The 17034-nt window shown below is 35.5% G+C and overlaps 1 protein-coding gene across 3 annotated transcripts in view; it reads right to left on the bottom strand.

The window, feature by feature from the left end:
- Positions 1 to 2904: 2904 nt before the first annotated feature.
- The window catches only part of CCDC171 (coiled-coil domain containing 171), a 173692-nt gene continuing 159562 nt past the window's right edge, over positions 2905 to 17034 (bottom strand). For 2 of the 3 annotated variants that reach the window (XM_032205832.1, XM_032205835.1), the window contains one exon: positions 2905 to 3124. In XM_032205832.1, coding sequence (XP_032061723.1) covers positions 3083 to 3124 — 42 coding nt within the window. In that variant the 3' untranslated portion in view covers positions 2905 to 3082. Of the gene's footprint in view, positions 3125 to 11819; positions 11863 to 17034 lie in introns of those variants that run through there. The other variant, XM_032205833.1, reaches the window with a different exon arrangement.

The raw sequence follows: 17034 nt of genomic DNA, 5'->3' as shown, positions 1-17034 counted from the left end.
GATCAAGGTCTGATGCTTTGCTTTTACTGAAGCAAGCCAAAGAGAACAGACGGTATAAAACATTCGTGATGTTCTTTTGGCAGCTACTGTTACCAAACCGTGCTGCCACATTCAGCACAAGCAACACAATTTTCATTGTGTCCCCAAAAAAGGGAACAAAATGCTTTGATTGGATCATTTGTAGGCTACTCACAGGAGATCTTGCCAGCTGGATTTCATCTATTCATTTGGAGTTTATCACAAACTCCAATTTACCTGAAAAGCAACTAGGAGTATTTGACTAACGATAATCCGGTTTACTACTCAAAAACTTCTTTCCAACATGGGAAAGAGGAGCTTCCATTTATAAATGAGACATCTGACATCCAAACAACACATATTTCAAAGTCTCTTCAAATCAGATGGGTTTAAGAAGTCTGTAACTTGCAGTTGGTCAATATTTAAACAGAATGAATTAGGTAGATGTCCTCCTGTTCATGAAACATATGAACTAGTTCTTGTGAGAAAAGATAGCTCGCTAGATTATTCCTATTAATTGCATTCAGTTAACCATAGCTGTGGACTGTGTAAAATCATATGAACTTTATGTTTGGAGCAGTTAAAGTAACTTCAGGAGATCAGTCCTACTGTCAGTAAGATACTGATTTCGGAAAGAAAAACAAATTTCATAAATAAATCCTTCCTCTGTTTCTACATGTACAATATCACATTTACTGGCAATGATGGGGAAGGGACAAATAAATATGTTGCAAATTTTCTTCAGTAGCTTAAGGTCATGTAGGAAAGAACAGGCACTATCAAACTGTAGAGCACCTTGAGATTATATTTTTAAAATAAAACACATACACAGTTCTATACACAGTAGAGAGACAACTGCTCACATATTATTTCATTCTTCATGCAAATATTGAAGATTTTTGACATTATATTTGTGGGAGAAGAATACAGTACTTACAGTGCTTTTACCAGGAACAGTCACTATCAGGAAAGAGGTGAGCCAAGACTTTTGTAGGGAAACAAAACTTCTGTTTTCAGTGTTCAAGACAAAAGCATCAGCATAAAGAAAAGGAATGTTCTTCCTATATCAGCCAACTCTTACGTGTGAGAGTTCTGGATGATATATTAGTTGTTTTTTCCTTAACCTATATTAGTATCCATACACACATGCATATCATGGCTGTGAGCAATGGACTTGCAAAAGAGAATACATGAAAACTTGAAAATTTGATTAAAGTTATTTGGGTGTATATTTGAGATTTATATCAGCCTTTCTGGCATCTGAAAACAAGGACATTTGGAAGATTTTGGTCATCATAAGTGGTGTATTATGTATGCAAAAATTGTTTTCCAGACAAAATGGAGTTTCAGTATTCAGGACTCTAAAATCAAATCCTGTCTTTGACATATTAGAAAAAATTACAAATTCCATAATGCATAATATTATTTTTCTAATGTATCACTGGTCCATAATGAGAAACAATCTATTATATAGATTTTGTGTTCAATCTTTTTGTCAAAAACTACATAGCACATCAAAAGTTAATAGCACTGGGGAGTTCAGTGATTAATATGAAAACAAATGGTATATTACAAATTTTCTTTTGTTCTTCATTCACAATGATGAAACTGCTACGATTTAACCTTTAAGGGTTAAAGAGTTTAATCAATGTCAATGTCTGATCTTCTGAAGGCGATAAAGAACAGTCTGTCTAGCGATACCCAACAGAACATCACTTTGTCAAGCCACAAAGCGCCCAAAAGCTTGTCAAGTAAGTTACCAGAAACCTCTTTGTGGTTAGAACTCAGCTCCTTCCTGCTTGACCTATTATTTGATATTTGACCACTTGGTTGCAAGACACTTGCTCTTTCCAGCTGAAATGTCACTGGGGCATCTTGTCAGCTCCCCGACATCTCGGCCTGACATACAATTTTACTTTTGTGTGCTACAAGGCAGAAAATGCAGGGCAATGGCCTTGCTTTAAATTCTGTCAGCATCAAAGATGGGCGTCACTCTTGGGTCCTACCAACAACAACAAAAAAGGAGTCTATTTGAAGGTCAAAACAGCCATTACTTTAAAGTCTTTCAGCTTAAACTAAATATATTACCTGCAACACTGGTTTGGGAACTGTCCTTATAAAGTACATAAACATATCATCAGAAATCCTCCCTGCACAATTGTTCTTCTTTCTTATGAAATGCAGACTTGATAAAAGGGTGAGTTTTCAACGCCTGCAGGGACCAGATTCAGCAGTTAACTTAACTTGTTCAAATAGGCAAGTGGTATCATGTAGCTTTACAAGGAGCAACCTGACCTTCTCACATTGACCAGCAGTGACATTATTGTGCAGGAAGAGAAGCAGTCACATCATTTCTGTTTTGCACAACCTGCTTAAAGTTTGCAACTAAATGCTTGTCTTCAGTTGAGCTGACAAGAGAAAAGAGGGGGCTCAGTGAACCATGGCAGGGCTGCCATGAAATGACAGGAATCATTGGCATACATTTCAAATAGCTCTCTCAATCCTATTAAAGTATTGCAGTCCTGCTTTAAAATAGACAAGTATGAAACAACTTTGATAGATAGAGACTAAAATGGCTTATTGATTTTTTTTTTTTAAGACTGAGGAAAATTACCCAAAATGTGTCATTCTTTAACATTTAAAAATATATTACATAAGAAATGAGCAACTGCAATAAATAAAAGTTAAAAAAAATAACTGTTACCGTATGCAAAGAACAGGAAGCATAGAAATGTGAACATATGAATGCACATTTTCATAAAAACGTAAAATTAATGTCAAAAAATACAAACGCTGAACTACAATTCAAAGGTAGCAACAAAATTGCACTTTAATTGCATCATTTTACATTAATGCAATTTTTTCCTTCTAAAAGATTATTGATACAAAGAACCTGAAAATCCATTTTCCATTGTTCTTTTGGGACTGGATGTGACATTCAGGCTGAAGGAATAGACTGAAGACTGCGAATTGGCTCTATTGTGCATAAAACTGTTGTAGGATGTGTCAGGTTCAGCTTGCAATGCCAAAAAATCTGGGATTCTACTCTGGTCAGGCTGAATTGCTAGCTTGAAGACATTGTGATGTTTGAACTCCCTCTTGATTCCTGGAGTAAAATAAAATAATAATAAAAAACAAATCCAAAAAGAATCTACATGCAATGTTAAACAAGCAAGAGAAATAATTTCATTATATCTTTCACAAATATATATATATGAAGTATCTGTGTTTGTACCTTGTTTCAACCATTTCTGTAATATATACAATACCTGCATATATACATGTATATTAATCTTTAATAAGCAGGAGTGAAGGATATTACATACAATATTCTGCACTAATAAATGTTAAGAAACTACAGTCTATGTTATTTAAAGCACTAAAGATATGTACAGACAGCATTTACCCCTCTTCATTATCATTGTTAGGTGAGTTTTTTTTAATCAAGTAAACAAACTTCATCTACAGTTTCCCTGTCACTGTTATTAGGAAAAATATGCTGTGCTATCCATGAAAGGTAATAAATTACTTTTAAATATATTTTATCATAATTTGAAATCAAATACTCTTTGCATGTTAGCCTGTTAGAAGATGGTAGAGAATATACACTGAATGTACATTGCTGGGGAATACAATCCATCTTTCAATGAGTCTCAACATTCAGTTGAACAGTTACAAAGGTTAGACCAGTTAAAATTCAACATTATATAACTCACATAACCAAAACATTGTGCATTCTACTTTGAAAGATTATGGATAATACCAGTTTATCAACATTAATAGTTTTTTTAGTGATAAAGAGACACATTGTGTATTCCCTTAAATATTCATGATAAAAAAAATAATTTAAAAAATTTAACAATGTGATGTCATATTGCTCTTCTGCCTATTACCAAGGTATTTTAACCAAGGTTATAGCTGCGGAAATAACAATCAATCAGGCCATAAAGTATGTGAAAAACTCATACACATGCAAAGTATTACTATGGAAAAGACATAAGGTAAGATAATGAAAGACCGTGCCTCTGTATTTCAGTTTTTAAACACCCACCCTCAGCATTTGAGGGAGACTGTACATGCATATGCACACACGTGCACATGCATACACACACACAAATATACACAGAAGAAGAAATACATGTATATGAAGGCACACGGGTTCCAATACACTGACTCACTGATACACAGAAAGAGGCAGCGGTGAGGGTGTATATTCATATTTCAACAAATCCAGACTCAGTCATAGGTATAAAGACACATTCATGAAAGATTCCCCTTTCCTCTGTTACTATTGCAGAAGAAAAATCAATGGTTGCCTCTAACACTTACTTCAACAGTTCCCTTTGATATGGACTCTTTTGATTTCCTGGTTCACCACAAGCCATATTGCAGCTACTGTAAACAGCCAGGTTATGCTACATGTTCATTAAGAACCCATATGGTAGCAAATTTAGATGACTACTTCAAGGACATAGTTAAAATGAGGTAGTGCCTCAAGTTTTTCTGAACTATGCTGGTTACGGGGATCAGATAACCAGCAGAACTGTCAGGTACTGATCTGTAACACTCTACCTTTGCAGTCCTACTGTGCTCAACACTATGCAGGATGGGAACCATTAAAGAGCAAAAGCACAAACAAGCTTCACTGCATTTGTATCAGCATATCTGAAATAAGATCTCAGTGAAAGCATCCACCTATTACACCGATTAACAGTTTGTTATTTATACACTTTAATTAGCTGGCTTAAATTCTCTCTAAAGAAAGAGACATTCATAAGAAACTATTAAGAAAATATTGAAATGCACCAAAAAAAAACAACAGTGATGTTCTAGAAACAATTATGTGTGTAAATGAATGAAATCACTAAGATATAACCTACTAACAGGTTTCACTCTGGATAACAAATACTGAAGACAAATGTAAACATGATGGTTTGTACTGCTTTCAATATCTCAGCTAATCAGCATACCGGAATGATTAAACATCACATACTACAATTACTATCTCATAATGCCTTTTCCAGATATAGTGAGGTTTGGGACTTTTTTGAGGAATATGGCATCAAAATCCCAGTAAGGAGACAAGAAATCAGATTTCCTTTGAGAGTTGCAAAAAAAAAAAATGTATGAAACTTAATGATTGGCAGCAAGTCAATAGACTATGTTACAGTAAAAGCTTCACTGCTGGGGGAAAAAAGCTCTGCTTTAGTTATCCAGATCCTGCGCTGTACCTCTTACACAGAACAGAATACTATTCATTGAGTAGAATGGAAATCAGATTTAATAACAACGTGATTGATGTAAAAAAATATCTTGGCTGTTACTCTAAGAACTGTTTTGATCCCGTATCATTATATACACTCACGATGAATAAGAAAACAATATTCTTTCTATAGGTTACTAGAAAAAAAACACTAAGAACTGTTACAATACACATTGTTTGAACACATACCTGTACAAAGAAATTTTAAAGGCAGTGATAATTTCCTCAACACAGTTCTTTCAACATAATTGTATTTAGACACCTTTCTAACATATGTATTAAACTGGCAAACTCAAACACTATACAAGGGTTGTGATAATAATCCATCATATAAAAATGCATTTAGATAATTTTTAAAAGAGGAATTATGTATCTTAAATAAAGTGTCTGTTTGGGTAAATCTTTAGCATAGCACTTTTATTTACCTGGTTTAGATGATTCCATCTAGACTGTTGCACTGCATCAGCTAAATAAATATTTAGGACACAACAGGTCTAGCAAAAATAGGCTTTCTAAATGTTTATGGAATACAGTAATTGGTCACACATCCTGTGGTCATTTTTCAGAATTTGGTAGCCTAACTTTATAAAATATGTTTTCCCAAAGAAAAAAAAAATAATAATAATAATAAAAGATTAGTCTATATTATGAAATAAGTGTTTTCTAAACTACAGTTAACTCAAACAACATTTTACTATTAGACATGGAAAAAAGATTTCTAAAACAACTATTCCCTACTGGTTCTCTTTTGTGGCTAACCTCTGATCACATTTAGGATCTAGTTTACAGGATGTCTCATGATATATGCATTGTTTTACCAAAGTTAAAACTGACTTCTAAAGGGTTGCTTTATTATGTAACATTGTGAGTGATTATTATAATACCACCATGCATTATATTCTTATGTATGTTTTTATTGCGTTGTCAGCCTATTCAAAAGCATCATGTTATGATCAAAGACACCTATTTTGCTTTTATATATCAATACTTGTGAAGTAATGTCAGACGTTTGGAATTAGAAAACTGTGCATCCGTTTTGACAGTGGTGCAAACAGATAACTACATGAAGAAACACACTGTTGGAAGAATATTGCTTATCTTCTATTGTAGCACTAAAATCTATACCCAGAGTGGAAGCCACAAATCAGTCAGAATGGTTTCAGCCTGCAAAGTCAACGCAAGGATAATTTTACTGGGCCACAATTTTCACTATAATACCACAACTTTTCAATTGCCTTCTATTATTTGTATGTTACAGTAATTCCTTCCAATTTGGGGATTTCCCACCACAAATTTTAGCCACTTTAAACTGCTTTCAAATACTCAATTTCAAAACACAAATTTCCCCTCCGCTTTTTTATGACATAAATTAAATTATAAATAAAAAATCAGAATAATAAAAAATTGTAAGATTTTTTTTGTGAGTTACAACTTGTGCATTGTGAAAAACAAGCTTGCATATATCTCTTTGACTTAGGTAAGAAAGAAATGAAGCCACTTAGAACAGAAAACTACCAAGAAAGGGATGAAATGAAAGGGCAGAAAGAATAATACCGAAGTTGCGACATAAAACAAAGACTCAGTTATAGATGTTCCTGTGTGATGATGCAGATACAGTAGTAAGCTCAGTGTTATATCACTTGGGAAATTAAAGGTGACTATTGTATTATAAGGCCGAAGTGTTATCTATAGGAAATCACCAGACTACAGGAGACCTAGGTGTGTGAGGAATCCTGACAGCAAACAGAAGTATAGAAGGAGGAGCAAGCTGCAGTTTCTTCTGAATTCCAGCAACCTCTAAAATCTCTGAGGAAGCTGCAGCACAGCCATCCAAGAGCAGAAAGAAATGCAAGGGGTAAGCACAGAGCAGAGAGCAATGGAGGAGAAGTAGGAAACAGTCAGTATACATCTCCGCAATTGATTTCTGGTACTGATTTCTTCTCATCTCTTTCCCTTACCCTGAATCTAGAACATACATATACACAGTAATAGCAGTAGACAGCATATCAAATGGCCAATAATACTTTTTCCAGCTTCTTTCGTCTGTGTTGTCATTGTGTGTTACATCATTTCACTGTAGCAATAGAACTTCCACTAAGTGTTAAAGAAACAAGAGCCATCTTTGATACCATTTTTCAGCACTTATGTGGAAAACCTATTTCTCTGTAAAAAGATGAAAATTTTCAAATAATTTACAACCTCCTTCTTAGACTGGTATTCCCAAAACTGGTAATAGTTGGCTTTTGCCCCATAACACCAATGGACTTCAGCATGCTGCTCATTCGTTTGCTGTTAAAAGTAGCTCAAACAGTCATTTCTCACTCTCAGTGAAATAAATAAAACATCAGACTGATGAAAATGCTAAAAACTGCTACTTAAAATGGAAAGTATTACTAGTGGTGTCAGTTTAATACTGCGCTAGTTAACAAATTTCTTCAAAGGAGGAATGTATGCTGGCCAAAACCAGAAAGTTTGCTTCCCATGTCAATGATTTTGCAATTCGGTATTCTGAGGCAGTAAGACTAAATTTATCCCTGACATAAAGTAGGAAAATTGTAACATTCAGTATAAATTCTAATTGTCAGCACTCCTGCCTGGATTCTGGAAACAATTTACTATCAGAGAATAATTCAGTGGACTGCCAACTCATTACACATTAAGTCAGCAAGTTAAACATACAACACACTTTCTTCCTTGGGTGCTGCTAGCCAATGGCATTTTTCATTTTCAAAGAATTCCCTCTTCACTTTCCAGAAGTTACTGAAAAAATACACAATTCTGAAATATCTGGAAATCATTTTTTTTCTGCTTTTATAACGCTTTGGCGTTTAATGCATTCAGTGAAATCACACTCTAGAGACTCTATTACAAGCAATTAAAGAAAGATTTTTTATTTTTTTTTTTCTAAAAGAAATCCTGCTTTATTCAAATGTATTTAAACCTGGTATGTTTGAAGAAATGCACAGGATTACCACATCAGACCACCATATCTTCAATGTTTTGATGGCTTAAAGACAAGGAATTTGACTATGCATTGCTAATTGTGATGATTTCTAAATATTTTAGCCAAAAATCTGCCATGCAGCATATATAGTAATTCTTTCAGAATTTTGTCTCTATTCAGTGGAATACACATGGACGTCTCTCATTTTCAGGTCAAGTTGTTTGCACTACACTGTAATAATGCCAAAACACTACACAAACTATGTAGTGCACTATTTTCATGGAGAAATGCTCAGTCTTCATTGACTTCAACTGAAGTTTTCAAGTTCTTTAACACAGGAACATGACTTCATGAGCCAGACTTCTTACCCAACATTGCCTACCACTGTCCTTCCACTTTCTCAAGAATAGAAGCAACTTCTGTTTATTTTTAATCTTAATAACCAACCTGAATGACTATTGCTTTATTTTGTACTGTGCAACCAACATTGAAAGATACACTGTACTCTTACTAAACGGTTGTAACAACTCTCCACATTTTGCATCAGTGTATTGTGAGGTTGTTGTTGCCTTTAACTGATGCTCCTGTTGCTTCCCAGTAAGCCTCTCTACTGTGTGAGTTTTCCTGCAGTTTTTATTGTCTCTAATTAGTATTTCTCTCTGATGGTTACCTTCACAGCTCTTTGCTTCCTTCCAACAAGAAGAGAAGAAGATAACTACAGTTGGAGACTAACATGCTTGTGACACCATGCTGAGGCACAAGTGGCTCATGAAATAGTCCTCACTGCTTACTGCTTAGCTTTTTCTTCTGTCATTGCTAGAGGGAAAACAGTCCCTATCCAACAATTTAAAGTGTCAAGCTTCATATTCTCTTGAGAAATGTATTCAGTCATCATCTGAACTCCTAGGCAGTGTGACTGTCTGATGTAAGCCTTCAAAGTTTCTTTTGAGTTGCATGCATACTGCCACTCTAGCAGAAAAAGGAAAAAGGGTGTATTTACATTCATTTTACCAAACATTAGCATCTTCTGTCCAATCATTTGAATGCAGAAGTGTTAGGAGAAAACAGCTTAGAGAACAAGGGTTGACACATACAGTGTGAAATCTTAAGGTGCTTGAATGCAATGAGGGAGAAAGTGAGACAGAACCACATTTCATCTTCCTAACTGTGCTATAGTCCACATGAACTTTGTGACAGGTCTCTGTCTCTCAGCCACACTTGACTAGCTTCTGCTGACATTCAGCTGTCAGACAGCAACCCTTTACCATGCCCCTAACATGCTCTACAGCTTCACCCAATTAACTCGCTTTCACTTGACATTGCAGCAAAAAGCTTCATAATAGGTGGTCAAGGTGCATGGTGTCTGCTTGCCCTCTAACTGCTCACGCACAGCAAAATGCTTAGCTACCTTCCTTTTTGTCTGTTTGCTCAGAAATGGTGTGACTACAATTTAGGAATTCCATTACTAAACAGGACAAGGAAAGCTAAGCTTTGCCAGTGGTGCATTAGTATATCTTCTACTAGAGACTAATTTTAATGCAGAATCCTAGAGCTAATCAACATAAACATTTTGGAAAATGAAAAAAAAAAAAAAAAAAAAAAAGGAATTACACTGATTCAGTAAAATAATTCACTCACTTTATAATTAATAAAGATATACTGTATCAGCAATACAGGTACAAGTTGAAAAGATGGAAAATGTAATTATTTCTGACAGCAACATTTAACAACCTAGAGGAGAAAAGTCTACAAACAATTAAAGTACCTTTATGATTCAGCTGTCTTGCATTAAAAATACTGAGAAGATGATTTCCAAATATGCAATATTTTAAGGAATAATGATCAGAACTATGCAGAGCTAGCAAAACAAATGAAAATGGAAATTAACATTTTAGCACTCTACTGATAGCTTATTTAAAAATGAGAACAAACATGGAACTTACTGTTACTTTGCAGCCAGATGCCTTGAAAATACTCATTTGCTTACTACTTCTCTCAAATGTATTTGAATTGAATATGTGGACTAAGCCCAAAAGTGCCTTCAAAGAGCCAATGTTCAGTAAGCACTGACAATGTTCAAGTGCCCTTTGATGAAGAGGCTTCTTAACCAAAGCCGGAACAGACTGTATGAGTACAGATGTCTGGGCAGTGGAACTAAGAGAACAGCCACTGTGAATGCCTTGTGGTAGCCTTATGGATTTCAACTATTAGAACTTCAGTAAGGCATGACCCAAAAGCCTATCTATTGAGTTATTTCAGATTCTGTTGTTTGCTTAACTACAGCAAGTTCGGATAGATTGTGTTACCTATTTGATTTACCAGCATATCTACAGGGACCGGTCACCTTAAGTTCTCTCTAAAAAGCATTGAAAGAGCATTTTTCCTATAAGAAACTTGCTTTTTTTATAAAGAGAAGCAGACACACAGCTTGTAGAAATCAGAAACTCAAGAGAAGCCAAAAGCGTGAAGGAAGGAAACAAAAAATAAAATATATTGATTGAGGTGTAAAGCAGACACCTCTCACAACAGGAATTTACAGAAAGGACATAGAACCAACTTATCGTTATAAAAGGTGGTGAAAAAGAAGCAAGTCATAAGGACATGGAACTTGTACAACTCTGGCAGAGGTTGCTGATGCTAAAATGGGTAACTTTCAGCAATGAAAAAAATGTGATGAACATCTGAGTGAGATTTCAAGTAGGAAAATAGTATTTTTCAGACTTGAAGTAACAGCGATACAGAAAGCATTTTAGCGGAGAAAATAACTGCAGATCATGTAGTGAGAAGGGAGATGCTGATCTCGTGAATTGACAGCCTTCCATAACAAACAGCAGATTGAAGGTAGGTAGCTCTTAGGAGACAACAGAACTAGGAAGATAAACTGGATACAGACATAATAAATGCAACCTATCTGCATTTGAAAGATAGACTTTTGTCTGTTGTTGTTGTAGGGTTTTGTTTGTTTGTTTGTTTTTAACAACAGATTGTAATGCTGAGCAAGAACATGAGCATTTGCATGAGGCTGTAGGCCTGTAACTCAGCTCATCTAAATAACTGTATTAAACTGAAAGGCCTCTTAAAAAAAATCCTCTAACGACAAAGCAAAAAATGACAGAATTATGTCATTAGAATTATGCCATCAGCTGTTACTGCTGTCAGCTTTATGTTCTCAACAGGAACGTTTATTATTAAAACCATCAACATATTAGGAGGACAAAGGGTTCCCTTAGCACTGGCCAATGCAGCATGCGTTTTCTTGGTCACCCAGTGCAATTGTGTACACTGCCACCTCCCTGTCAAAATCCTCATTAGGGTTTGATCCCCCACACCTTGAAACAGCACAGAGAAAGATACACCAGGAAGAGATACCTTTGGATCCCTATAGGTTTGCAACATTTTTCAAGCTTTTGTTTGCTTATCCAAACCAAGCATTTTAATGTTCATTCATCCCCAGTAAAACTTGATTCAAGTAACTTCAGGAGGGAATTACTCCTTCTCCCACAGATTGCATATAATATCTCATGCAGTTTATATTCAATAGAGTTCTAAAGAGTAGTTTTATAACAGTAATGGTTGGGGAATGCAGTTGGCTTTCCTGCAGTGTTGCTTATAAAATATCAGTTGGTATCTGAATGGCCTAAAAAAAAAAAAAAAAAAAAAAAAAAATTAGGCTCAATTTCAGTTGACAGCTAACATGTAGGTCTTTTGTAAATGCAAGATCCAAATTACACTAACTGGGCAAGGAATCAAGCTTATCAGTTATAAACAACTTGAGTGTGGGTGAGCTAGGGTTACTGTCTCTATTGGTTTTGGCCCAATTTATATATACAGTTATATTTCAGACTGAGATTAAATAAAAATCTAATAATTACTTCAACAGAACTTTTTATACTCACTAAATTCAAGAGTACAATCAGCCTCTAAGAACTGCTTTTAGTTTAGTCAGGTACTAGATCATCACTTTCTGGGAGGCTGAACATGTAGTGTGAGTGAGGCAAATGGAACTAGTATTTCCTGCATACCAACCATATTTTATGCAAATCGCCATTAAAAAATCGCTAATGGAATTTCACCCTTTGGTATACATATGCCAAATGCATGTTCTGAAAGCAAAGAAGAGTTGGGGAAAAAAAAAAAAAAAAAAAAAAACCACACCACATACGACACTGCAAACTTTCATCAGGCACACAGGCTTTTTATTGAAAGTTCATGAGGAACATAGAAAGAGACTTGGAGAGAGGTTCCTTAAGCTTTTTGGCTTGTATAGCAAGAAAACTGTAACATAACATTAAAAATACATAGTGATATCTCAGTAATTTGGTGGTCCTTTTATGCTTCAGAATGATACCTTAAAATTTTTTTTACACAGAACTCCTGATTAGATTTTGTTCTTCTAAAAAATCTTTTACTTAAAGCACAGTAAACTTCAGTAAGTTATTAAATTCAACTAGAAATTCCTAAAGGAATGAGATGTTTTGACATGCGCAAATTAAAATGAAACTGGATGACTGGTAATGTCAAAAAGCTTTGCAAAGTCCTGGTTAACTTGTAGGATATGCTCAGGCTCCCAGAGGAGTGCCATGCATTTACAAGACCCTGTGAAAGAAAGCTTGGTGTCACACAGAGTCTGAAAGACTGTCAGGGATCCTGATCATAGGCCTATAGTCACCATATGAGCCAATCATTCTGTGATCAAATGAGACACTCACCGGTACTTAACAAAACCTGAAAAATCAGTGAACTATTCCATGACTGTGGATCTGGACTTTCTTTGTCAAACTACATGTAATGCCTAGATAGAACAAAAGGTTTCCCAAAATACTGGTGAACATACACATTTATCAGAGGCAAGTATTGCAGTATCAGTTTTATGGTGACATTTCCTGACTAAACCTTGGCTCTATGGGTCAATTTCAGTTCAGGCACAGATTCAGAAGTGTGGTGTCTAAAAGTAATGTGTCTTTAAAGGTTCCAGGGATCCCTCTCCAAAAAAAATGTAAGAATTGAAACAATTACAGCATCTGAAAATGAGAGAATGGAATCATTACATCATCACTATATTACTTTGCTTTCTTAATATCAAACATAACATGGAAACTGCTGGTGGTTTACCACAGTATTCTTGTCTATATTTTTTGTAAATTTCCCCTTCTTAAACGTAGAATTTCTGCAACAAGTCAACAGAAGACAAAATGCTTGTAAAATAGGAAGGATATGGCTTAAGAAGCACACTGTGGTTCTAAATGCCTTTGATTGTACTGAATCATTACAGAAACTAAAGAAAACAAAGGTTATTTGAAAAATAATTATTTTTATCATTATATCATCCTCACAGCTGACAAGGAGGTTCTTTACCCTATTGGGTACTTCTTCCATATTTAAAAATTTTCTTCAAGTACTAGTTTATTCAACAGGCCAAATAGCTTCAGGAAGCCCAGTCTCTGGAGAAAATAAGTCCTCACTACGATTTACTGGAAAAACTGTGCCTTTGCTGCATAATGTAGGTTTTCACAGACTTCCACGAAAGGCTGTTACATGTAATTTAGAAACAACAACAATAAATAAATAAATATATGCTGGGTAAATATTAAGTAGTGTGACTTAAATATGTAAAACCCAATAAAAATAAACATTAAGATGTAACTTGCTGACTGTATGCCCTTAAATCATGTCAACATTATAGGAATAGAATTATGAGTTAAGAGCAGTGTTATGCTTCATGCCCTAACTTTGAATTTCCTGTCTTTTTATCTGTGTAAGTCACACATTCTAATATATTTTAAAGGTGTTTTTGTGTTGTTGGTTTTCTTTTCATTTCTTGCATTAACTTTTATCCTTAAAGTACAAAATGCAAACATTCAGGCAATGGAAATAGGTAAACAGATGTATTTCTACAAAAACATGTTACTCTACAGCAAAAATGTCACAGAAGGCTTGTTCTTTTTTTCCCAAGTGAAAAGGATGCAAGCATACACAATTACAGGAGAAGGCAAGAGAAAAAGAGTATGAGCGGAACAGCAGAGAGTAATTTGATTTTACAAATTCCAGAAAGACACAAAGTAAAGGAGGCTGCTGTGGTTTACAGCTACCCTTCTTTATCACTCTCATTATCTCTCTTTGGCCTGCAGAGGATCCTCTCCTCCTCTGCTTGGTCTCTGACAGCTGAGAAATCTGCTGTGGGACCTAGGGTGGAGATGATACCCAGCCCTGTGCTCCCATGACCTTTCTTCCAAACCAGTGCATCAGGAGCTGAGATTAGGAGCTGAAAGAGCTGTCTGAGAAGGTTGTCTCCTTTGAATGAAGGTTTACCAGCTAGGTGACACTGAATTCTCTAGGCTGTGTATTGTCTCCCTGCCACCTAGAGGGGAATACAAACACTTAAATATGGGATTTTCCTTTACAAACACCTAAAAATTCATCTTTTGAGGGGAATACTTACTTACACTGTTTAAAAAATGTGTTTTTTATGGTTAGATTCTCCAGACTAATCCTGTTAAATGCCAACACAAACTTTTTTTTTTTTTTTTTTTTTTTTTGTAATGAGTAAATGTAGCATTATACATGCTACACTTGGGGCATGCTGCATATGTATGCATTTCTGAGGCTGGCAGAGAAACAGGCTGACTCCTGGAAACACTGGTTCTTCCTCTCTGGTCCTTTCTCCCTGTGCACTGGACAGGGGTAGTATTACAAAATAACAAAAAACACTTTGAAAGACATCAAAAATCCTTCCATCTATTATACTACTCAATTTAATCACAACTCATGGGTATCATCCACACATTCATCAAAGATAATGAATGAAGATCAGCACCGAATTTTCTCCTTATAAACAGTGCTTTAAATACTTAGCTTGAAACACACAGAAATGCAAAATCAAACAGGTGTCAGAATAAGAAAATCATTATTCACAACAGTATACCTTAAGTGATCTAAATTTAAAATGATAAGACAATATCAGGCAGATGACAACCTGGATTCCATGGATTCGCACACCATTTAAGTATCTGAGCTAGACTCATTCAGGCACAGCTATGCTTTAATCGCCTCCAAAAATTTCTCAGTGAATTCACAGTCACAGAACAGACAGACATTCCCTTTATGTTTAACCCACAGTTTAACAGAGAATAATAGAAGCTTCCCAGCTCCCTTTCTTGAAATAACTTCTTCAAAAGGGAGGAGGAAGCACCTTCTGGCCTGAGTAAAAGTCCTTGAGTCTGGAAAGAAGTGAATTTGTCTGCCTTTGTAGAGAATATTCTTTTTCTTCTACAAAGCCAGTAAAATTTTGTCCTTGGCTCTGTTCTTTTGTAAAAACTTTTTCCTGGGGTTAAATGTCCTGGTCTATAATATCCAGTTCTCAAAATAACAGCCTGTGTAGCACTCCCAATACTTTTATTTCTACTACGGAATTAGCAGGTCCTGTAATCATATAGAAAAGTTTCTCTTATTTTGATATGCTGAGAATTTCACTTCACAAGGTGTGGGAGGAAGGCAAAAAAAAAAACAAAGTCATGTAGCATACATGAAGCAAACATATGCAGCTGGTGAATAAAATTCACTGTATATTACCGAAGAAACAGATTTTGAAAGACCACATATATGTCTGACACACAGCTGCCTCCTGACGCAAAGTTGCTTTCTGCATCCACTGCGGCCTTTCAGAAACATTCAGTTCCTCAAAACCCCACATACCATTTTGCAAATGAAATGGAAGACTTCTTTCTCCTCCAAACCCTGAACAAAATGAAACATAGGCATTCACTTTTCTCTGTTAATCTGGTGCAAGCAGTGAATGGAAGCATGATGTTCTCCTAAAAGGCAAACTTAAATTTATGCTTTAGACTTGTCTCCTTGTCCAAATCATTAGTCTCTCCGAACTAATTTCCAGTTAGTTACTGTAGGAGGTACAATTATTGCTCTGGCCTGAGCACTTAGGGTAAGAGACGAATACAGTAATAGCTTCCAAGTATCTCATTTTCAGTCCTGGGAACCACTGCAGACCCTTGCTTGTGAGGTAGTAGTTCCAGCACCTCAGCAGAAACACATTTCTAATGCCATAGAAATGCAAACCATGAACGAAAAAAAGGAAAGGCGATTAGCTTCCTGAAAATATGACCCTCCTTTTCTGCTACTCAGCCAATGACATGAAAGATTTGTTTTGTGCTTAACATTGGAATAAACCTGCGGTCATTTAGGAACTTCATGGTTTCCATTAAACTGCACAGCATGGACATTTGGAATTTCATGGCAACTGTGAAGTGAGAACGTGGACCTTGCTTTTCCAAAGCACAGGGCTCTGCCGAGAGCTAACACCCACACACATTCACTCATGTTCCCTCGCCAATTCTTGTCATTAAGGAGACTTTCAAAACAGACCAAAAGAAAAAAAAAATAATAAAAAAAAAAAAAAAAAAAACACTTAAAGCTTAAATCTCTTTCTTGAGCACATAAAAGCAAAATACTACCAGTGGAAATGTAATGTTTAAATGTAGTGAATGCATTGCGTCCATCTACAGTACTCATGGTATTAACTCTGCCACTACACTGAAAAGCTGAAGTATTGGAAACCACCTAATTACCCAAACATTTACCTCTCTGCAGGTGTAAATACATGGGCCTAATAAGCTTTCCCACTGTGAAAGCAGTTACTTAAATTATATTAAAATATTAAAAACTATTTAATGAGCTTTTTTCCCCTAAAGTAAATTGACTGTGTGCCTTAACCTGCTTCAGGCAAAGGAAGTTTCAAACATATTGGTTTTGAAACTAGCCATTATTTCCCATGTTGCAAAAATGGCAATTTTATTTC

This window comes from Aythya fuligula, chromosome Z (genome assembly GCF_009819795.1).
Source record: "Aythya fuligula isolate bAytFul2 chromosome Z, bAytFul2.pri, whole genome shotgun sequence".
Lineage (NCBI taxonomy): Eukaryota > Metazoa > Chordata > Aves > Anseriformes > Anatidae > Aythya > Aythya fuligula.
Note: the sequence above shows the minus strand (reverse complement) of the source record. Positions and strands in the feature narration are given on the sequence as shown.